The sequence below is a fragment of the Salminus brasiliensis genome, chromosome 4 (assembly GCF_030463535.1).
Source record: "Salminus brasiliensis chromosome 4, fSalBra1.hap2, whole genome shotgun sequence".
In the NCBI taxonomy this organism is placed as follows: Eukaryota; Metazoa; Chordata; class Actinopteri; order Characiformes; family Bryconidae; genus Salminus; species Salminus brasiliensis.
In genome coordinates, this window is record NC_132881.1 from 25,880,151 (window position 1) to 25,904,900 (window position 24,750).

The following is a 24,750-nucleotide window of genomic DNA, read 5'->3' on the forward strand; positions in this document are numbered from 1 at the left end:
AAATGTCATATTTCAGCGTCGCTCAGGCTTGGATGCACATGTAAACAAGAAGCAGCTCCAGTTACGAAGCATGGCGTTAATTTAGCTGGAGTTTAAACTGAAATGAGTTGTAGCATTTCTGAGCCTGAGGCATTAAATGAGTTCCTTTGCCATTTTGCGCTCAGTGTTACGAAACTTAAGTACGAGCAGGTTTTCTAAGCAGAGGCGATGGATGCGCTCGACTCCATGCCTTTATCCTCCGGTAAGCAGCCTGGCGCAGTCCCAGTGTATGTCCATATACTCAGCCCAAAAACTGCTTACATTAATTTTGCACGAGTGTTAGGACCACTGCTCATGATTGGAGTTCCTGATGATTTATTTAGCTGCTTAGGAAGAATGACACTACCAGCACCACATGTACATTGTAGGAATTCTCCAATACAGTAAGCTGGGGTGCTCTGGTTAATGCTTGACTAGCATGGTCATACTGGTGGTCATCAGTAACTGTCCAGTGTCCAAAGCTTAACATATGCAGAATTTGTTGGTGACCAGCTGTCATAAAAATATAATTTCTTATCATAATAAGAAAAGGTTAGTTAGTTTAGAAATACACTATATGGACTAAAGTATTCGGACACCTACTCATTTACTGTTTTTTTCTGAAATCAAGAATATTAAAAAACAGTATGTCCTCCTACTGTCTCTCTACTGTCCACGGAAGAAGGCTTTCTAGTAGATTTTGGAGCACTGCTGTGAGGACTTGATTGCATTTAGGGACAAGAACAGGATGGAGCACCATCCGTCATTCCAGAGAGCACAGTTCCACTGCTCCGGCACACGCCTGACATTAGGCACAGTGCCGATAGCTTCGTGTTTATCTGCTCCGGAGAGTCCTATTCTGTTGGCAGTTTTTCTCTACCCGGAAGAAGACAGGCTGTGTGTGTGTGTGTGTGTGTGTGTGTGTGTGTGTGTGTGTGTGTGCATTTGCACATCTGTGTCAGAAATGAGTGCAACTAATAGTAGCTGAAAAGCGTTCATTAAAAAGGGGTGTCCACAAACATTTGGATGTATAATGTAGTTAGAATTGTTCTGCTTATATAATCCCATTATTTGCTTTTTCATTTCTGTCTAGGGACCAAACACCTCAGTCTCAGTCCACCGCTCAGAGACTGTGCTGATGAAACTGAGAAGTCTTAAGCAGCGTTTTGAGAGAAAGTTACGTTCGGTTTACCAGCAGTTTACTGATGTGCCTGACCATACAGTGGTAAGATTTCATTTCAGCTAAGGCAGCATATCCAAATAATATTATGCTGTACCAGTCAGTCCTAAAGCCGTCTTACCCTGATCCCTAGTTCCAGGGATGCCGTCATGTGTACGCTGTGGAGGGCTGTGGAATCTACAGGGTGGTCCATGGAGAGGGTAGTCATTTCTTATCTTCTCTTGAACATACTATGAGCTTTGTTTAGTCAGCATTAGCATAAATCCTTATTATTATTGATATGGTTGTTTGTGTCTGTAGCACATTTGCAAAACCCCAATCGCAAATGTATTTTCCCACAGACGAGCAGGACATGATGCAGGTGTTCCACACTGACTGGACAGGAGATGAGGAAGGGACCATTCAGAGGGTCAGACTCTCTCCCACGGAGTCTCTGCTGGCAGCTACCGTGAAAAACAGCCACAAGGAGGAGGCAAGATGTGTGCTGGTTCAATTAGATGACCATAATGGACCTCAGAAACCCATTCTCATCCTGGACAAAGTTTTCAGCTTTGGTAAGACCATGAGTCTCGGCACACCAACCAATCCAACTGATGGGCAAGTTAACATAATGAAGACCTTCCTCAGTTACAGTGGGTGTGTTAAAGCACGCTAAACATGTAGGACAGTGTATAGGACTGGGGGGGGGCTCAGGATCAGAACAGAGAGAACTACTGGATTAGATAATTTTTCTCACATTAATGATGTGATGTGAAGGGACTGCTTACTCAGCTTCTCTTTGGTACAGAGTGGGCCACTGATGATGTGCTGTTCTACACCACCCAAGAAGGGCTTCGGTGCAGAAATGTGTTCCGACTTCACCTGACCAACTCTGGAGCCCGAAGTGTACTTGTTTATGAGGAAAAGGATCCTGAGTAAGTGAGTATTTGTGTGATTGGCTGTTTATTTTCTCAAACTTCATAAAGTCTTATTTCTGTATAGAAACCTGTAGGAGTGGAAATGCTTAAGTAATTGTACTTCATTACTGTACATTGTACTTACACTATATGGACAAAAGTATTGGGATACCTACTCATTCATTGTTTCTTCCAAAATCAAGGGTATTAAAAAAATAAATAAAAAATAAAAGTTCATCATGCTTTTGTTAAAGTCTCTACTGTCCAGGGATGACTTGCTACTAGACTAAGGATGTGACTGCATTCAGTGACAAGAGCATTTATGAGGTTAGGTGTTGGATGATCACCACCCCAACTCCCCCACGCATCCCAAAATTGCTGGCTGAAGCACCATCCTTCCAGAGAACACAGTTCCACTGCTCCACAGCTCAATGCTGGAGGGCTCTGTGCCCCTATAGCCACATTTTGGCATTAGGCATGAGCGTAGGTATATAATCAACCAGTAGGTTTATCTGCTGCAGAGAGTCCTATTCAGTTTCAAATAACGCTCTACAAGCACTTGCAAATCTGTTGTCAGCAGTGGATGCAACCTAAGGTGGCTGAATGCACTGATTAGAAGGTGTGTCCACAAACATTTGGACTTTCAGTGTATGTATTACTGTGGAACATCAATGGTAAAAATGGTTTTATTCATTAGTTAGGGCCATCAAAATACTGCAAATCTCAAAGGCCAGGAGATTTTATTCACCTTAGTCACTGCTGCATGTTCAGGTTATTTTTTTTTTGTGAATAGGGGTGAGACCATTCATATCTATGTTAGAGGCCTACTATGTAGGGCTGGGGCAGATTTGGTAGTCTAGGTCCTATAGCTAATCAGAAATGTGCATTTATTCTGCAGGTTCTTTGTGGAACTCAGTCGCTCCAGGGACCAGAGGCTCCTCACAATAAACTGCAGCAGCAAGAACAGCTCTGAAGTCTGGTTGATTGACAGCAAGTCTCCTCTCTCACATCCCACACAAGTGCAGCCTCGTCAGCCTGGCCTGCTGTACCATGTGGAGCACTCTGACAATCTGCTCTACATTTTAGCCAACACTGGCCCGGGTCACGAGTACCAGGTAACCAGCCCATCTGAATCAGACCCAGTTGATTTAGTTCTAGATTCGTACGGTTCTAACACACCTTATTCAACTAATCAGCTCATTAACAAGTTTTTCCTAGAATAAAGTGAGTCTGTTAGAGTAGAGAAAACAATCCTAAAAAATAAAGAGACCAAAAAGGTTCTTTGGAACGGTGCCACTGAAGAACCAATTTTTAAGAACCCCTACACAGATTTTATGTTCCTAGAACTGTACAAGCAGGCCAAGAACCATTTAGGAACCTTTGATTTTACACAGAGCCGTTGGAGGTACTTCATTGTACCTTACACTTCCTCTGACATGCTCATGTGATCTCATCCTGAAGCTGCTGAGGGCTCCTCTCTCCTCTCCAGCCATGCAGCACTGGGAACCCACCTTCAGCCCTTGTCCCGGAGCGGTCATTAAAGACATGGAGATGCTTCAGGACCACTGTGTGTTCGCAGTGAGGGAGCCTCGGGGTCAGCTCCAGCTCCACAGCATTTCATTAAAAGCACCTGATCTTGTGACTGTTCTTCAGGTGAGAACAACCCATTTAAATCCCCATTCAACAGCAAAGTCTCAGCCACAGCCCAGAATTGTGTTTGACAACTGTACAAAAATGAATGAATTTCCTAAAGGATTAATGATGAAATTGCAAAATCTCATAACCTCAAATATCTCATAAACCATTAATCTTAGTTTATTATCGTGCTCAGTTTACACATCAATCATGCAGTCATGGGAATATGAGTGCTATAACTGAGCATAGCCCTTGTTTTTATTACTAGTTTATATATCAATATTTTGTATCTTATCTCTAAAATCTCCAAACCTTGAACCCTGAACATCACATTTTATATTAACTGTGCTATGACTGTGTTCCAATGCCACTTTATTGTGCCAGCTTCTACAGCTCCATATACCACTGTAATAATAGTATAAAAATAGCCTAAACCTTCAAGCAAGCTAACGATGAATTTTATGTTGATTATATTATATTGCATCATTTACTTTCATTGATCTTATTCCTGCATAATTGTGGAAAACTCAGCTACCTTCCTGGGCCTGTGCTGTAGAAACGCAGCGCTTTGACACAGTGGACAGAAATACGTTCAGCTTCCTCTTGTCCTCTCCGGTGCGTCCTCCTGTCCGTTACCGCCTCTCTCCCACACACCAGCGACCACTCTCCAGGGAGCATGACCTTCAGCACACTCATCTGCCGGAGTGTCATACCACACACCTGCAGGCCCTCAGCCAGGTTAGTGAATACATCCTCACACTCAAGAACATGCTTTATTGCAGTCCACAGTTCTGGACAGTTTAGCCCTTTTAAACGACATGTTTCCCTCTGTGGGACCACTTCTTAACTCTTGGTTAATCAGTGATACAGTAGATGCAGTATTATAAGCCTTAAGTTGAACAGTAAGCCTATAGTTTTACTGGTTAATGCTTTACTCGCTCTGCTCAAGCTCCTGCCTTGGCTCATGAAGGGTTTGATAATTAGCCAATGCACTGAATCAGTTGTTTTGAAGCAACACTAAACTGTTTTGGTCCTGAAAGCTTTTTCCACATTTCACAAGGGTGATATATGTCTGTCCAGCCATCCATCCATCCATCCATCCACCAGTGTGGTGACGATTTAGAGATGCTAGGTTTGATATTGACGATTCATAGGTATTCATTTTGTATTTAGGATGGAACCGTGGTCCCTGTGACACTCTTCCACATGAAAGCATTAGCTGATCTGAGTGCTGCTCCTCTGCTGGTGCATGTGTATGGAGCATACGGCCTAGATCTCAACATGAGCTTCAGCCCTGAAAAGAGATTGCTTCTGGAAGACAACTGGGCTTTGGCCTACTGCCACGTCAGGTACCGAACTATACCTTTTTCTCCAGGTCTGCCAGAGCTAGGGCAGGTGTCCGAAATTATTCAGCACCTCGGCCTCAATAGCGATTACTGAACGCTACTTAACACTATATGTCCAAATGTTTGTGGACACCCCTTCTAATGAAGTTAGAAGTTAGCACCCATTGCTGAAATAGATGTGCAAATACGAACATGAGCCTGTTGGCACCATGCTTAATGCCAGGTGTGGGCTGGAGGGGTATAAATGCCCCCAGCATTAGTCTGTGAATCAGTGTTGCTGTGTTCTCTGCAATAATGGTGAGTTGAGGAGTGGGAGATGAGGTGGGGTGCTGATCATTCAACATCTTGACTTTACCCACTCAGAGCTCATGCCCACCTGGAACCAACCTAGCCCATGTTCCACCTATGTGAGCCCCACATGAATTACTTACTCTGCTCTCAATATTCAGGTATCAGCAAGAGCCCTCAACTGTAATGGCAGCCTTTCCAAGATGGGCAGCAGCTATGCCCAGATTGTTCCTGTGGGCTGATCTGAAGGCTCTTGAGTGAATATACCTAATAATTAGATCACAAGATGGCAATAATAATAATAATAGTAATAATAATAGTTTGATTAGTAATCGAATAATAGTTCAATAGGTTCATCCATTATAGAAAAAAATAGTTAGAGTTAGCTGCAGGCCTACAAAAGCTACAAATGCTGGCTTGCCAAAAGTAATGTCAGAATTCCTGCGTGAGTTGATGTATGATGTATGCGATGGACAGGGGAGGTGGCGAGTGCGGCTTGGCCTGGCACTGGGCAGGCTGTTTGCAGCAGAAGAAGAAAGGAGTGGAGGACCTCAGTGCCTGCATTCAGACTCTCTTCCAGTCAGGAGTGTCCCAGCCTACACTCACCGCCCTCACTGCACGCAGCGCAGGAGCTGTGCTAGCAGGGGCCCTGTGCAACAAACACCCTCAGCTTCTCAGGGCCGTTCACCTACAGGTTGGTGATGTGCATTTGTGCTAAATTGCAGCTCTTATTACATGAGATTAACTACAAGTGTTGCACTCTTTAGGCACCTTTTCTAGATGTTCTTGGCACCATGCAGGACCCATCCCTGCCACTGACAATAGAGGAAAGAGGAGAGTGGGGTGACCCCCTTAAAGACCCCCAGGACTGGGACAACATCGCCTCGTACTGCCCCTGCCATAACATTGCTCCTCAGGTAATTAAAGTTAAGATTGTCAATGCCGTAATGCATGACACTGGATGACGAGGACAATGGTGTAAATGAATGAACGAATTAATTAATTCACTCATTCATTGTTTACAAGATTAATTAATGAGTATATAATATAGATCTGACAATTTTCATTACAGTCACATGAGCACTAGGGCACTAGATCTATGTAACCAAACAACATCATACTGTATCTAATAGTATTGCAGTCTATCATACTGTACTGTGGTATACCTGACCAGCATGTTTGCTTGTGGCTAACAATATATTATTTTATTTTATTTTTAATTATTTTTGCTGGATCAACAAGTATATCATATATAACTTGAGTCACTACTGTATCATATTGACCCCAGGTATGAATTTGTGAATCACTACACCCATAACAGCCACACTTCGGAAACGTGTCTGATCCCGAGCCACAAACGAAAGTGGCCAAATCTGACATGAAGGCATTGTGTTTCTGTGTTGATACAGCTCTGGAAATAGTATTATTTACATGTTTAATTTATTTAACATCCTTCGCAAGCTCATGGTTGCTTACAAAAAAACATCAATAAACCAGTAAATAAAAAAACAAGAGTTATCTGAACATATCCTAAATGTGTTTGTGTGCCTCAGCTCTATCCATCCATGCTGATCACTGCTTACTCGGGCGACGGCAGAGTGCCTCTGTCTGGGGTGCTGAAGTATGTGGAGAGACTCAAGAAGGCCATTCAAACCCACACCAATGGCCTTTATACCAAAGGTTAGTCTTCATCATTCTCTGCATGGTGGCACTAGTTCTTATACACACAAAAACTCAGTAAAAAGGGAAAACATCCAAGGAGGGTGAATACTTTTTACAGGCTGGAGGATGTAATAAAAAAAAAAATAGGCTAATAATATAAATAATACATTAAAAAGTATTAATTTATTATTCATTTATTAAGGTATTAGTGTTTTTATAAAAACAAGAAGATATCATTTATTGTTTTCTTCACCGTTTGAACCCTGTAGCTCCTCTGTACTCTATGTAAATAATTCTGGATGATTTGGATAATCGGCATGTTTTTCATTGGACATAAGTTGGTTTATTTATTATTATTTGCAATTATTTTTAGCCAAGTTAATACCAGTCATTTCAAAACTTCATAAGCTCCATTATTATTCAGTACACCTCCTACTAATTAGTTTGAAATCTTTTTAAAGCTCTGTTTTAAACCCTGAAAACACTGATTCCAAACTTTTGAAGGCTTGTTTGAATGAACCTGGAGGTCACTGTCTGTAATCCCGGCCTTCAGAAATCAACCAGTGGGATTTTGGAGAAGCCCTTCTGCCGTCTCCTCAGGAGAGGAGGGGTTAAGCTTGGAAAACGGGCGATTTGTTAGCAGCCTCTTCTCTGTATCAAGCCGAGGTCACCTTGTGTGTGAGCTGCAGTGTGAGATATGGCGTCGGCACATCCCAGCCCAGATCCCCTCAGAGTCCCAATCCCTCTCCTTCTCTGTGTCTCATTAATTAACACACACACACACACGCACACACTAAGATGAACACTAAACGACTCTCCCCCTCCCTCTAATCTCTTACTCTCCCTCTTTGGGAGATAAAATGCTGATCGCACACACCGGCAGCTGGGGGTGATTAGCATGTTTATAAGATAGCATATCAGGCCGGGAGATAAGGAACAATACACTGGGCCGAGCCAAGGTCAGGAGGAGGCTTGTGAAACACACGGCCCAGAGTGAGCCAGACAGATAGAGGGAGACACCGGCCGATAACAGGCAGGAGATGGAAGAGTTTTGAGGGTTAGTCGCGCAATATTTGCACACCGCTGCACTTCAGAGCAGGACACAATGGAGCATGGTCTGGGTGTAGATTCAGAAGCTGGCCTAATGTTCTTGATGTGCTTCTTGATTGTTCTCACTGGCTTTACCTGGACAGTTCTTAGCTTAAATGTAGGGATATTGGGACCTTTACATTATTTGGAGGTTCTTTACAACAAAAGGTTATTCATACTCACCACTCCATCATGACAATCCTAATACAAGAACCTTTAAAGTTGGTGAGGGCTTGTTGCAGTTTAATATGGCCAGACAGTTTGTCACCAAGATCCACTTCATGCACATTTACATTTAAGGCATTTAGCAGACGCTCTTCCAGAGCGACTTACAAAAGTGCTTCACTATTTACTCTATACAAAATATCCTTAGCTAGTCTGTATAAGCTAGAATCCAAAAGATACCTCAGTATGGATACCTAGGTACACAATACTTCAATATATTACAATAAGATAAGTGCTGATTTCAGCGCTCTTGGAAGAGCTGGGTCTATAGTCTGCATTTGAAGACCGCAAGCGACCCTGCTGTTCGGACACCCGGGGGAGTTCATTCCCCTGCTTAGGTGCCAGGACGGAGGAAAGTCCGGACGTTAGTCTTCCGTGCATTTTATATGATGGTGGGTCGTGCAGAGCCGGAAAGTCTCTGGGGGGGGGATTAGTTGGGAGTTTGTCTCCATTTTACTGTAGTAACAACCTCTACTCTTCTGAGAAGACTTAACAATAGATGTTGGAATACTGCTGTGAGAATTTAATGGCATTGAGCTACAAGAGCATTACTAAGGTCAGATGCTGATGTTTAGTTCTGGATCACAGACGCCACTCCAACCCATCCCGAAGGTATTAGATGGTAAACGCAGTTTCACCGCTTCACAGCTCAATGCTGGGGTCTTTATACATTTGTAGCTGATGCTTGGCAGTGGGCATGGTGACTTTTCATTTATGTGCAGCTAATCCAGGGCATCCCATTCGACTGGCAGTACTTTTCAGTGGTGATATACAAACTTATATGTCATATGTCACGAAATATGTCATAAAACTAGTATTTGTGTCAGGTCAGGTATGGGTTCCCCTAGCTGAAAGTCACTAACTGGAAGGGGTGTGTGGTTACATTAAGGCACGTAATTGTGTCTTTGCATTAGCTGCTTTGGTCTCGAGTCACTGTCTAATCCGCAATGTGCTGTCTGATCAGGACATGTCCCAACCGTCTTGCTGGATCTTCATCCAGGGAGTGATCACTTCGGCCCAGAAGACTTTGACCAGTCCGTGAGTGAGGTGATGTATTAAGAGTGATCACTTCGCTCTCTTTGCTTTCAATCCAGTTACTGATTAAGGTTGGTCTTTTTCAGTAGCTAGTACTATTCTTTTTTTAAGGCCTTTTTGTATCCTCTTTAAATATTCCTGGAACTCATTATTACATAAAGCTATAACAAAACTAGACAGTAAGACTCATAAAGTCTTCAAAAACAGGTATGAACATAAAGGTTCATAAACAGTGAATATTTTCTGTTATGGCCGTGTGTATGGCCATAAGCCATAAAGCCTGCGAGCTTGTCAGCAGTGGCATGCTATGAGGTACTAATGAACCAAGGTACAGGTTTATGCTGTTACATAAGATCTCATGCATGGAGATCAATGTTCACGTTCTTATAACCGTAGTTATAGTAGCGTATCTAAGCACAACATTGATTCCTGTGTGTGTTCTGTCTTTTGTCTTCCAGAGTGCTCATCAGTTAGCATTTTTCTATACCATACTGGGACTCGAGTACAAAGGATCCCGTCAGAAAACGAAGAAAGGCAGAAGAAAAAAAAATACCAAGTAAATCATAAGAGATTTTTTAACCAACTTTGAACTGTGGGCTGATTTTAGCCTGAATTCTAATGTATGTAACGTTATGTTTCACAAAGAACTAACACGATTAAATTGAATCCATTTGTAGTTTAATTCAAGCAATGCATTTCTTTAAGCAAAAGGAAGGAGATGGGTTTTGAGCATGCGGTGGTTCTGGTGTTGCATCTCTCAGCACTTGTACAGAATGTCTAGAGCACTTAGGTAGCAGGCCTTCTCAGAAACATAACACTGAGATGCATGGTCAGTATGAAAGCGGTGACTGGAGGAGTATTCCAGCAGCAGTCCCTGCCCCTTTGAGGTTGTAATCTTGGACTTAGGGAAGCTGCTCGGGGCACCAGGGACCGTGCTGATGCGGACACTGAAGTGACCTGGCAGCTCATTAAACACAGAAAGGTCTGTTTCTGCATCTTCGCCGAAATTCAGGACCACCAGGAAGGCCCGGTCCAAGCCATCCAGTTCGCGCAAGAAGGCAAACACATTATTATCATCCCAGACGTAGCAGAGCCATCCTCGGTTCAGTACTACCTCCTTCTCTCTAAACAGGTTCATAGTTCTGTACTGCTCCAGCACAGAGAATGGGTCAGCTTGCTGAATCTGCAGACAAACAAGACAAGTCGAGTCTCAAGCCTTCCTCGGGTTCATCTTCAGAACACTAAGACAGCCTGAAATGGAGGCAAAGCAGATAAAGGCAGTTCTGGGAATGGTGAAGTGAATACCTCTACGTTGACAGTTTTGTAGTTTGGACCGATGTCCAACCAGGTGCCATTCAGACTATCACTGAAGCCAGCGTTGGTGTTATTGTTCCACTGCATGGGCGTTCTTGAAGGATCCCGACTGTTATTCTGGACAAGAACAAAATGACATCCTGTTAAAGGTTGTGCTACATTTTAGAAAGCTTTTTTAAATGGATCATAACATTTAGTTTCTACAAAATTTCTGCACTGAAATGTGACCTTATGTCCGGATCCCTTTCATTTTGGTGCATGACTTTGAGAGGCAATGGAACATTCTGGAATAATATGTCTGTAACTCCTTATCACTTACTGGGTCGAACTGTCCAAAAGGATCCTGGGTGACTGATACATTGACGTTTTCCATGCCGATCTCTTCTCCGTAGTACGTAGTTGGCGTTCCGGGCAGTGTTAGCAGCAGCATATTGATGGCTTTGACATATTCCTGACCAGCTCTGGAAGTCATGCGTGGCTTGTCATGATTTCCCACCTACATGGAAATTTCACACATGAAGCATGATTTATTTAGTAGAGGCTTTCAGAATCACTGACACCCTTCATAACGACAAATACAAAAGCCTACAAATAAAATCTACTGTTTTATCAAGGGTTCCTATCCAATTCTAGACGGCACACGGAGGAAGCAACCTGAAAAACTCACCACCCAGTTTGGCCATTTTCCTTTCGGCATGTTTGACATCCACAGTTCAACTAGTTCTTTGGCTCTGACTCCAGACAGGCGGTCAGGGAGGTCCAGCAGGTAGAAGTTAAAGGGGAAGTCAGCCTCTTTGGTAAAATGGGTTCCATAGTACATCATAGTCTTTTCAATTTCTTCATAGTCGTAACACTCCGTCACCATGAATCTGGTTGCGAGAAGGACATCAACTGTAATTAACGCTGAAAAGGCTTCTAGGCGAGAAGAAAACAGGATATTTCACACAGGGGACAAAAATAAATAAATAAAAATAAAATAAAATACCGGTAACGCCCTGGTTCTCTGCTATATTCATCCAGTTCTACTCTCCAGCCTCTGAGGATGTCATGCAGGCCCACTTGAGTGTACGTGTAGTCGTGGTACAGCTCAAACTCAGTGTTCACAGTCTCCTGTAGTGTAAAACATGGAAAGTGGACCAATGACATCTGCACATACACTGTTTGCCTCTGCATAATGTAAACCCCTAAAAGTCACCATTGTCAAATTTAGTTTTCAGTCAGTTCTCACCTGGTAGCTAGTTCTCCCCAATGATGTTACTGGTTGGGTTGGTAATAATAACTCAACTCGCTTGGAGAAGAACACTTACTGCTAAATCTGCTGCATCCTAACACATTAGTGATGGAGCAGTGTACTCATGAGAGCAAGACCAAATGCTTTCCCTGTGCATTAACATGCTTTTTTTTGTGGTGATCACATTCAAACTTCACTTGACCACATGAAAACACATTCACTTGAACACCCAGGACGCACTGTGATCGAATTACGAGCGGATCTCTTAAATTAAACCACATTTGGAGGTAGTCAGATATAATGATAATAAGATATGATGTCTCTCAAAGCAGGACCACCTTGATGAGAAACAATACACGTTAATGTGCTTTTTTCTTTACGTGGGGAAGTAGAATCGGATCACATCTGATCACACTGGGGATGATTTGAGTGAAAAGAGGGAACAGAAGCAGGTATAACAAAAGTTTACCCAAATAATATCTAGATATGAGACGCATGTAAATGTGTAAACAGGCCTCTTGGACTTCTAGCCACATATGTTGTAAATGTGCAGATTTTAAATGAATCCATTACTTTTCTTCATACATTGACAAAATATTATGATGCAAATATGTATTAACATTGTTAAAAGTGGCTGAAAATGCCATTTAACTATGTTATTAACCCCTTGAAATCTCAGCTGTATTACACGATAAGGTTTATTATTCAGCTTTCTTTCAGATTCTTATAAGTCTAATAAGAATGTGAATTGAACATGTGGACTCACCATTGGGTCCTGGGATTGTCCACTTGTTACTGTGTCATGCTTTACAGTGTAATTACATTTTTAAATTATAACTAGATAATCTAGGAGTAACTAGATTTTCTTAAGAGTTAAAAAAAAATCCATTACAAATGTCCAAGTATAAGCTTTTACAGATTTATGCTAATACAAAGAAAGGCATGCAACTAAAGTCAGAGGTCACAGTGTGTCTAGTCACCACCGTTCATTAGCTTGTCCGCACTGCTCAGGTCTCTTGTTCCTTTGTAATTACGCAGCATTAGGATAATTGGAATGACTGGCCAGTAAAATCCAGGGAATTATGCACCAGTAATCCCCCTGACCGCGCTGTGAGAACAAAGTCTCAACAGTGGCATTCCACCTCTAAATGCATTCAAAAATAACGTCCGACTCTTTAAAGTGGTTGTACAGTCATGCTTCTGGGAATTTTACAAGAGAACAAAATAATGGAATGCTCTTAAATGTAATGGGTTGGACATACAGCAGTAAATGTTATTGTGTAACTTATCATACAGGATATAGTGACTTACAGGAGGCTGGTTAGGGTCAACCTGGGGTTCATTCCGCAAATGCGTAGCTTCCAGCATGTGCTTGACAGCATCCATGCGGAACCCATCCACCCCCTTCTTCAACCAGAAATGGATTACGTCCTGTAGACAGAGAAGTAATAGTGTGATCAGAGATTGTGCTGTGGCGCATAGACGCTACTGATGTTTTAACTTTAGAATTGCTCTAAGGGCTCATAAAAGACGCTGGGAACCGATGCATGATCAACATCCATCAAGAACATATGACCATATACCAGCAGTTAGGAGTAACAGGTCAGTGGAAACAAGCCACAGCTGATGTAAGTGACCGTATTCCCTTATTGCAGCTCATTCACAAATACACACCTACCTATCAGTCTATACTTGGCTCTTTTAAAGGGACGAGGCTACGCTAGAATGTTCTCTAAAGCCCTGTATCATCTCTGAATGGACTATGAATGTTTGGCAGCTGTAATGCTTATATCGGTCTGAAATGTTGAGGTGGGTCAAGAGTCTAGTTACTCGTACACTCGACCCTCCTTGTGTCGGCCGCCTTTGAGAAGTTTGGCAAGTGGTAATGTCAAGCTCAGGCGGTGGGCACGATGCCCAGGTGAGCCTCGGTATGCCAGCAAGCCAGATAAAGAGGCTACTGTGACTCGTTCCCACTTAAAATGCACCTGGGAAGATTGCAGCCTGCAGGGCATTACGCAACATGCACTCATCCATTCATCCACCCACTGCACAATGCTGCCAGCTCTCTGCCTCACTCTGCCATCTCGTCTTTCTCGCCATCAGAACATCACGGTGCCATCTTCAGTAATCTCGCCCTCATGTTCATCATCCTACGCTGATTATGCCCTCAGAGTCGACCAAAAAAGAAAAGGTTACATTTCCTTTTATCAGCTTTTAGCATGGATGATGGACTGCTGATACTGGTGGGGATATTGTATGCACTCAAGTGTCTGCTTATTAGGTGCACATGACTTGTATCAGGCCAGTTCTTCAGAGAGATGGGCTACGGTGAGTAACTGTATACCTACAAAGTGCTCCTATATGATGGGTGTACTTGACAGAATGGCATGTCTGTTTACCGTCATCTCCTTTAAGACGTTGGGGTTGCGGAAGTTGAGATCTGGCTGCTCTTTGAGGAACTGATGGAAGTAGCACTGTCCTCTCACTGAGTCATATGTCCAAGTGGAGTTCCCAAAGACACTCACCTGGTAGAGGACAAAGTTTGTGAAAGGACTGCCACACCTCTATGATACAACAGCTATATACAATGGCATTCGAAAAACGTTTGGGTACCGCCTGGTCAAAAGTTCTGTTGCTGTGAAGGAGAGGCTATAAGATCAGCTTAGCCATTTCTTCAGTTCGTAATGTAATTAAGAAAAGCTAACAGGAACAGTTGAGGTCAGGTTAGGGTCTGGAAGACCAAGACAACTTTCTAAAAGCACTCTACTTTCTAAAATGCTCACAGAATTGCTAGAAAGGCAAATCAACCCCCTGGTTTGACTGCAAAAAAGGACAGGTGGTGCACTATTCTACTGTGCAGCAACACCTCCACAAATATAACCTTTGTGGAAGGGTCATCGAAAGTAAACCCTTCCAGTATGGTTTTTAAAGGAACATCTAAACAAGCCTGATGTTTTTAGAAAAACATGCAGAATTTCATGAAAAGAACACCTCTCCAATTCTTAAGCACACGGTCTACTGGCCATGCTTTGGGCTTGTGTTGCAGCCAGGGCCCAAGGAACATTCCACTGGTAGAAGGAAGAATGGATTAAATTCTGGAAGTAAACAAAGAGGAGGGCTTGTACAACAGGATAATGATCCCAAACACAACTCAAATTTTACAGTGAACTACCCCAAGAGGTTGAACTACCCAAGGTTTTGCCATGGCCCTCACAGACCTAAATATCATTGAAAATGTGTGGCTAGACCTCAGAAGAGCAGTGCACGTAATACGGCTCAAAAATCTCACAAGATTAGAAGTCTTTTGCAGGAAATATTGGATGACATTCCCCTAAACAAGGACTGATGGTGTCCTGGCTGGCTACAAAAGCTGTGATGCTTGCCAAAATGGGTGTTAAAGTACCGCACAAACTTTTGCTTCAAGCCTTTTTGCTTTTTTTTATTTTGTTTTCAAATTAAAATATGAAAACAAAAAGGCAATAAATGTGTCATCTTTCACTTTATTACATTTGGAGATCATTTTGTTCTTGTTAATCCTAAAAAAAGGACGTACCCTGACAAATATAACTCAAAAAGATACAAATAATAACACTATAACTAATGTACCCACATGCACATGCAGTGCAGTGTATTATCATACCCAGTTGTTAGGCGGTTTGCCCTCAGTGCAGTTCACCCAGATGTAGAAGTCAGAATAGTATTCAGTGCGGTTACGGCTGAGCTGGAACCAGAGGTGTTTATCACTGGTGTGGTTGGGGATGTAGTCCATAATCAGCTTAAGCCCTGGGACAGGCAAAGAATACAACTGTGAGAAAAGCAGGAGAACTTGCCCTGCACTCAGCAGTCCAACACATAATATTTCAGTGATACTGATGTATCTGTTTCGCTATGCTCACCCATGCTATGCATGCTGGCCAGGAGGTCATCAAAGTCTGCCATGGTTCCGAAGAGAGGATCGACTTCCCTGAAGTCCTCCACATCGTAGCCAAAGTCCTTCATAGGGGACTTATAGAAAGGGCTGATCCAGACTGCTTTGATGTTTAGGTACTGGAAATGGCTCAGTTTGTCCCTGATACCTGAAAACAAGCTTGAGTTAGCATAGCGTCTCCATTCTGAAACAATCAGTAAGGCTTTCAAAAAAGGCTTTTTTTTTTTTTTTTTTTTTTTAACTGCTGGGCCATCCATGATGATATTTGTTTAGTGCCTAAGCTCTTTGAAAGCATATCTTTATTGCCACCTTACACCTTCATAGCAGTTCATTTAGTTCATTTTATGGCATGCCCAGTCAGAACTATAACCATTATCTCAGTCATCATAACCAGTCATGGTATAAAAAATAAAGTCAGCTAGAGAGTGAATGGCACGCTCCATGTGCGCATGTGGACATCAACACAGGCACCTGTTGCTCAATTTTATGGACTCACCTGAGCATCTACAGGTAGAAGTCTATATTTTCAGGTTACCTAGTAATCCAGTAATCACTCATTGCTTATGGCACCTGAACCCCACAACACGCCGCTCCCATTTTACATGACGTTCCATATGGCCGCCTCGGACTTCTGATGCCATTCTCCCTAATACAAGGCAGGGTACCATCAAAATGATTTTGAAGCTACTTTTGAAGGGTAATGTTGCTTTAAAAGGAAGGAACGATGGTGGTCAAGAACTGCTCATCAGATCGTTTTTAGATCTCGTCTTCATAATTTATAATTTATTGCTGTTTTACAGCATATCTTTACTGCCACCTTTAATTTAGTGCATTTAATAACATTTTATAGTCATAATTCTTATTATTATTTGATGATGATGATGATGATGATGATAATAATAGTGACGTTTTTTTAAACTACTGGCTTTAGGGCCCTCATCTGGATTCATGCAGCCCATTGATTATTTGAACTATATCCCTAAATATGACTCCCTAAAAATCTTTTATTTCATTTTTTTTTATTGTACTATTATTTTTTTTGCATTTCTTGGTTTTATCTCAAACATAATGTTAGAACAGTAACAGTAACATCTGCACCTCTGCAGATCAGCTAGTCTATACTGGTATATGGTTTGGTGATACTGACTGATAAACATTAGGTCTATGATACGTTGGTTGGTGTGATGTGACAGGTAACACCACTACCGGCCTGTGAGCTACCGCACCATGTGGGACACTGGGGTCCGATTCCCTTGGGCAAGACTCCTAACACTACACTGGTCCACCTCTGTAATACGAGCACCCTGGTAAGTTGCTCTGGATAAGAGCATCAGCTAAATGGCGTGAATGTAAATAATGACAGATGACATATGGGTATTCATTTATGCAACCGAAAAACCGCACACACACACATACACACACACACACACACACACACACACACATAAAACTGTATGATGGGATGTTAGCTGTGTCTGTGGAGTGCTAGTGTTTGCTATGCCGCAGATTCACCAGTGTTAAATTTTAACACCCACAGGGTTAATTTTACACCAACCGTGTTTTGATTTTACACTGGTAAACTGTGTGGTTTGAACATGTAGCCTAGTTTTACAAGTAAACTTTAAGTAAAGTAAGTATAAAAAGCTCATTTTACACCCCCTTGAAGAAGACCACCACTGCTAGTGGCTTCATTTCACTGCTGTAACTTCACCTGTTCTTGCAGTTAGGCTGTGCTGGAGCGATCGTGCGTGCGTGTGTGTGTGTGTGTGTGTGTGTGTGTGTGTGTGTGTGTGTGTGTGTGTGTGTGTGTGCATTTCACCTTTGAGGTCTCCCACCCCGTCTCCATCGGAGTCCTTGAAGGAGCGCGGGTAGACCTGGTACACCGGGGTGGTCTGCCACCAGCTGAGGCACGAAGGAGACAGCGCGATGACGGTGATGGTGAGAGCCACGAGCGCCAGGGTGCAGACCACCGTGAGCCAGAAGAGGATCTCGCGCGGCAGCCGGTAGCGCGCCTGTCTGGAGTACAGCAGCAGCACCTCTTTGGGCATGCCCGCGTACGGCCTGAGCTGCGTGTAGCTCTCCTCTCCGGCCGCGCAGCTCTCCACGGACACCGGCTGCTCCGGCCCCCGTCGGCTCGCCTGCTCGGGCTGACCGTCGTCCTGAAAGCCAGTGTTTTCCACCCCTTCCTTCATCTCCACGCCGCAGCTCAGCTCGCCCTTCCTCAGGCTCATCTCTCCCTCAGCGACGTCCAGCGGCAGCACAGCGTTCGGCTCTCTCTCTGCAGTCTCTCTCAGCGCTAGCTTGTGTGAGGCTCGGCATGAGGTTCGCTTTTATAACGACTTGCCCAACTTCACAGCGCACGGTTACTCCCTCTAACTCACGCGCGCGCGCAGAAAGTTGGAAGAATAATGGTTCACCTCAGTCCCTCGTGGCCAGGTCTGCTGAAGTTGTATATTAACGGTGAGGAGTGAAGCTGATCCGCTAAAGGCTAAAGTCCTAAATTCTGAAGTTACTTAGGTGCCATTTTTTTAGTGTAAAATGAAATGCAAAAAAAGACTGTATCCAGCTGAATGGCACCTGATATCACTACAATACCTCATACCAAATCCTTATTTGAACTATACCCACCCTTTAAATGGACATAAGTATATGGATACCTCCCCTATTTAAGTTCCCTATCCCTAACCCATTTCCCTACATTACCTATCCCTAACCCATTTCCCTACATTACCTATCCCTAACCCATTTCCCTACATTACCTATCCCTAACCCATTTCCCTACATTACCTATCCCTAACCCATTTCCCTACATTACCTATCCCTAACCCATTTCCCTACGTTACTTATCCCTAACCCATTTCCCTACGTTACTTATCCCTAACCCATTTCCCTACATTACCTATCCCTAACCCATTTCCCTACGTTACTTATCCCTAACCCATTTCCCTACATTACCTATCCCTAACCCATGTTCCTACATTACCTATCCCTAACCCATTTCCCTACATTACCTATCCCTAACCCATTTCCCTACGTTACTTATCCCTAACCCATTTCCCTACATTACCTATCCCTAACCCATTTCCCTACGTTACTTATCCCTAACCCATTTCCCTACATTACCTATCCCTAACCCATGTTCCTACATTACCTATCCCTAACCCATTTCCCTACATTACCTATCCCTAACCCATTTCCCTACGTTCCCTATCCCTAACCCATTTCCCTACGTTCCCTATCCCTAACCCATGTTCCTACGTTACCTATCCCTAACCCATTTCCCTACGTTACTTATCCCTAACTCATTTCCCTACATTACCTATCCCTAACCCATTTCCCTACATTACCTATCCCTAACCCATTTCCCTACGTTACTTATCCCTAACCCATTTCCCTACATTACCTATCCCTAACCCATTTCCCTACATTACCTATCCCTAACCCATTTCCCTACGTTACTTATCCCTAACCCATTTCCCTACATTACCTATCCCTAACCCATTTCCCTACATTACCTATCCCTAACCCATTTCCCTACGTTACTTATCCCTAACCCATTTCCCTACGTTACTTATCCCTAACCCATTTCCCTACGTTACTTATCCCTAACCCATTTCCCTACATTACCTATCCCTAACCCATTTCCCTACGTTACTTATCCCTAACCCATTTCCCTACATTACCTATCCCTAACCCATGTTCCTACATTACCTATCCCTAACCCATGTTCCTACATTACCTATCCCTAACCCATGTTCCTACATTACCTATCCCTAACCCATTTCCCTACGTTCCCTATCCCTAACCCATGTTCCTACATTACCTATCCCTAACCCATTTCCCTACGTTCCCTATCCCTAACCCATGTTCCTACATTACCTATCCCTAACCCATTTCCCTACGTTACTTATCCCTAACTCATTTCCCTACATTACCTATCCCTAACCCATTTCCATACGTTACCTATCCCTAACCCATTTCCCTACATTACCTATCCCTAACCCATTTCCCTACATTACCTATCCCTAACCCATTTCCCTACGTTACTTATCCCTAACCCATTTCCCTACGTTACCTATCCCTAACCCATTTCCCTACGTTACTTATCCCTAACCCATTTCCCTACGTTCCCTATCCCTAACCCATTTCCCTACGTTCCCTATCCCTAACCCATTTCCCTACGTTACTTATCCCTAACCCATTTCCCTACGTTACTTATCCCTAACCCATTTCCCTACATTACCTATCCCTAACCCATTTCCCTACGTTACTTATCCCTAACCCATTTCCCTACATTACCTATCCCTAACCCATGTTCCTACATTACCTATCCCTAACCCATGTTCCTACATTACCTATCCCTAACCCATTTCCCTACGTTCCCTATCCCTAACCCATTTCCCTACGTTCCCTATCCCTAACCCATGTTCCTACATTACCTATCCCTAACCCATTTCCCTACGTTACTTATCCCTAACTCATTTCCCTACATTACCTATCCCTAACCCATTTCCCTACATTACCTATCCCTAACCCATTTCCCTACGTTACTTATCCCTAACCCATTTCCCTACATTACCTATCCCTAACCCATTTCCCTACATTACCTATCCCTAACCCATTTCCCTACGTTACTTATCCCTAACCCATTTCCCTACATTACCTATCCCTAACCCATTTCCCTACATTACCTATCCCTAACCCATTTCCCTACATTACCTATCCCTAACCCATTTCCCTACATTACCTATCCCTAACCCATTTCCCTACGTTACTTATCCCTAACCCATTTCCCTACATTACCTATCCCTAACCCATTTCCCTACGTTACTTATCCCTAACCCATTTCCCTACGTTACTTATCCCTAACCCATTTCCCTACATTACCTATCCCTAACCCATTTCCCTACATTACCTATCCCTAACCCATTTCCCTACGTTACTTATCCCTAACCCATGTTCCTACATTACCTATCCCTAACCCATTTCCCTACGTTCCCTATCCCTAACCCATGTTCCTACATTACCTATCCCTAACCCATTTCCCTACGTTACTTATCCCTAACTCATTTCCCTACATTACCTATCCCTAACCCATTTCCCTACATTACCTATCCATAACCCATTTCCCTACATTACCTATCCCTAACCCATGTCCCTACGTTCCCTATCGCTAACCCATGTTCCTACATTACCTATCCATAACCCATTTCCCTATGTTCCCATTCATAACCCATGTCTCTACATTGCCTATGCAACCCATTTCCTTATACTACTTATTCCTAACCCATGTCCCTACATTACCTACCCATAACCCATGTCCCTACATAACCCTTTCCATAACCCATTTCCCTGTTTCCCCAATCATAACCTATTTCCTTACATTACCTATTCATAATCCATTTCCTCACGTTCCCTATCCCTAACCCATTTCCATACATTACCCATCCATAACCCATTTCCCTACGTTCCCTATCCCTAACCCATTTCCATACATTACCCATCCATAACCCATTTCCCTACGTTCCCTATCCCTAACCCATTTCCATACATTACCCATCCATAACCCATTTCTCTGTTCCCATTCATAATTCATGTCCCTACATTACCTATCCATTACCTTTCCCTATCCATAACCCATTTCCCTATTTTCCCGTTCATAACCCATGTCCCTACATCACCTATCCATAACCCATTTCCTTACATTACTTATCCCTAATCCATTTCCCTACATTACCTACCCATAACCCATTTCCCTGTTCCCATTTATTACCCATGTCCCTACGTTACCTATCCATAACCCATTTCCCTACATTACCTATTTATAACCCATGTTCCTACATTACCTATCCATAACCCATTTCCCTATGTTCCCATTCATAACCCATGTCTCTACATTGCCTATGCAACCCATTTCCTTATACTACTTATTCCTAACCCATGTCCCTACATTACCTACCCATAACCCATGTCCCTACATAACCCTTTCCATAACCCATTTCCCTGTTTCCCCAATCATAACCTATTTCCTTACATTACCTATTCATAATCCATTTCCTCACGTTCCCTATCCCTAACCCATTTCCATACATTACCCATCCATAACCCATTTCCCTACGTTCCCTATCCCTAACCCATTTCCATACATTACCCATCCATAACCCATTTCTCTGTTCCCATTCATAATTCATGTCCCTACATTACCTATCCATTACCTTTCCCTATCCATAACCCATTTCCCTATTTTCCCGTTCATAACCCATGTCCCTACATCACCTATCCATAACCCATTTCCTTACATTACTTATCCCTAATCCATTTCCCTACATTACCTACCCATAACCCATTTCCCTGTTCCCATTTATTACCCATGTCCCTATGTTACCTATCCATAACCTATTTCCCTACGTTCCTTATCCATAACCCATTTCTCTACATTACCTATTTATAACCCATTTTCTACATTACCTACCCATAACCCATTTCCCTGTTCCCATTCATTACCCATGTCCCTACGTTACCTATCCATAACCTATTTCCCTACGTTCCTTATCCATAACCCATTCCCCTACATTACCTACCATAACCCATTCACCTACATTACCTATCTATAACCTTTTTTCCTACGTTCCCTTTCATACTTATTTCTCTACATTACCTATCTATAATCCATTTCCATACATTACTTATCCCTAACCCATTCCCCTACATTACCTACCATAACCCATTTCTCTACATTACCTATCCATAACCCATTCCCCTACATTACCTATTCATAACCCATTTCTCTACATTACCTATCTATAATCCATTTCCATACATTACTTATCCCTAACCCATTCCCCTACATTACCTACCATAACCCATTTCTCTACATTACCTATCCATAACCCATTCCCCTACATTACCTATTCATAACCCATTTCTCTACATTACCTATCTATAATCCATTTCCATACATTACTTATCCCTAACCCATTCCCCTACATTACCTACCATAACCCATTTCTCTACATTACCTATCCATAACCCATTCCCCTACATTACCTATCCATAACCCATTCCCCTACATTACCTATCCATAACCCATTCCCCTACATTACCTATCCATAATCCATTCCCCTAAATTACCTATTTATAACCCATTTCTCTACATTACCTATTTATAACCCATTTCCATACATTACTTATCCCTAACCCATTCCCCTACATTACCTACCATAACCCATTTCTCTACATTACCTATCTATAACCTTTTTTCCTACGTTCCCATTCATAACCCATTTCTCTACATTACCTATCTATAATCCATTTCCATACATTACTTATCCCTAACCCATTCCCCTACATTACCTACCATAACCCATTTCTCTACATTACCTATCAATAATCCATTCCCCTACATTACCTATTTATAACCCATTTCTCTACATTACCTATCTATAACCCATTTCCATACATTACTTATCCCTAACCCATTCCCCTAAATTACCTACCATAACCCATTTCTCTACATTACCTATCTATAACTTTTTTTCCTACGTTCCCATTCATAACCCATTTCTCTACATTACCTATTTATAACCCATTTCTCTACATTACCTATCCATAACCCATTCCCCTACATTACCTATTCATAACCCATTTCTCTACATATACCTATCTATAACCCACACACAAATGAATGAGGAAATACACTACACATTTAAATATGACACTGTCCTGCAAAATGTACAGTACAATTACCTAAGCTCATTTAGTATATTGGTAGGGATTCAACCTAACATCAAATGTGCCATAACAAATATTTAAACTATAATGCATGTGACATATTGGCACTGGAGTGCCTAAGATCACTAACTACACCAGTGCAAATATCTTAAGTTATATAGCTACATTTTGTGATTATAGTGTTACCGCAGTTCCACTGTCGGCGTTTATTGATCGATTTTTAATAAAGAGGACAGAAAAATCTGATCAATCCCATTCTCTCATTCACCCCGCTGCTAAAACATCAGCAGCACTGCAGGTCATAATTTCCCAATCATTGTAACAACCAACGGCCAAAACATTAGGCGATGTGAATTACACGTTAGCTAGCACTATATTAATCCTATGGCTACACACACTGCCAAAGCCGTTAATTATCAATAACTTACTTTTATGTGAGGCTGAACATATTCGTATTCATCCGCAGTGTCTTCCAATTATTCAATTAATATACCCAACATACCCTGCCCTCCTACCTACCTACCTACCTATCTAGCTAGCTAGCTAGTTTTACACCTACAGTGTCTGTGCTTTGTGAGCGTATGTGCGGTTTGGGACGCGGAGCGAATAACTTATATTTGATTTTAATTTTCATTAGTGATTAATATAATAACGAATTAAGTACAGTAAAACTATTAACATCCAATATCATTAATTTTGCAGCTTTTTGTTTGTGTAAATATAAAGTTGCTGCTTTGTTAAGGCTGGCGTTGTTGGTAGGTGATGTATGTGGAGTTAACGCTTAAAGAGCTTCGGTCAGCGCCAATCCCATTCCGGGACCAGAACTAACCTTCAGTCGTTAGGCCACAATGACCCAGACGAATGTCTGGAGGAGTAAAAGCGAGGCATTCAGCCCCTACAGCACTGTACCAACAGTTCAATATGAAGGTGGTAGCAACATGATCTGGGGCTATTTTGCTGCCAGTGGAACTGGTCCACTGCACAGAGTGCATGAAATAATAAAGAGGACTACTTTAGAGCCTTGGACACAACTGTTCGTTCCAACAGGACAAATATCCCAAACTCACATAAAAGGTGATTGTAAAGTGTAAAGTCCTTATCTTGCTTTGAAGTCAGGCCTAGGCCAGGAAACAAATTCAACTAAAATGTAATATTCACCCAGAACTCAGGTT

The 24,750-nt window shown here is 42.4% G+C and overlaps 2 protein-coding genes across 2 annotated transcripts; one reads left to right on the top strand and one right to left on the bottom strand.

The window, feature by feature from the left end:
• prepl (prolyl endopeptidase like) lies at window positions 1-10,056 on the top strand. The gene is made up of 14 exons (XM_072677723.1): window positions 1-241; window positions 1,112-1,243; window positions 1,332-1,398; window positions 1,540-1,752; window positions 1,986-2,112; window positions 2,993-3,209; window positions 3,556-3,747; window positions 4,261-4,467; window positions 4,903-5,078; window positions 5,841-6,057; window positions 6,131-6,280; window positions 6,917-7,043; window positions 9,304-9,386; window positions 9,833-10,056. Exons 1-14 carry the CDS (start codon window positions 137-139, stop codon window positions 9,932-9,934), a joined length of 2,115 nt encoding a protein of 704 aa, XP_072533824.1. The 5' UTR covers window positions 1-136; the 3' UTR covers window positions 9,935-10,056.
• slc3a1 (solute carrier family 3 member 1) lies at window positions 10,036-18,497 on the bottom strand. The gene is made up of 10 exons (XM_072677725.1): window positions 17,667-18,497; window positions 15,816-15,995; window positions 15,560-15,702; window positions 14,319-14,444; window positions 13,231-13,350; window positions 11,674-11,798; window positions 11,356-11,557; window positions 11,008-11,184; window positions 10,680-10,805; window positions 10,036-10,557 (listed from the first exon to the last, which is right to left on the bottom strand). Exons 1-10 carry the CDS (start codon window positions 18,076-18,078, stop codon window positions 10,132-10,134), a joined length of 2,037 nt encoding a protein of 678 aa, XP_072533826.1. The 5' UTR covers window positions 18,079-18,497; the 3' UTR covers window positions 10,036-10,131.
• Window positions 18,498-24,750: the final 6,253 nt, after the last annotated feature.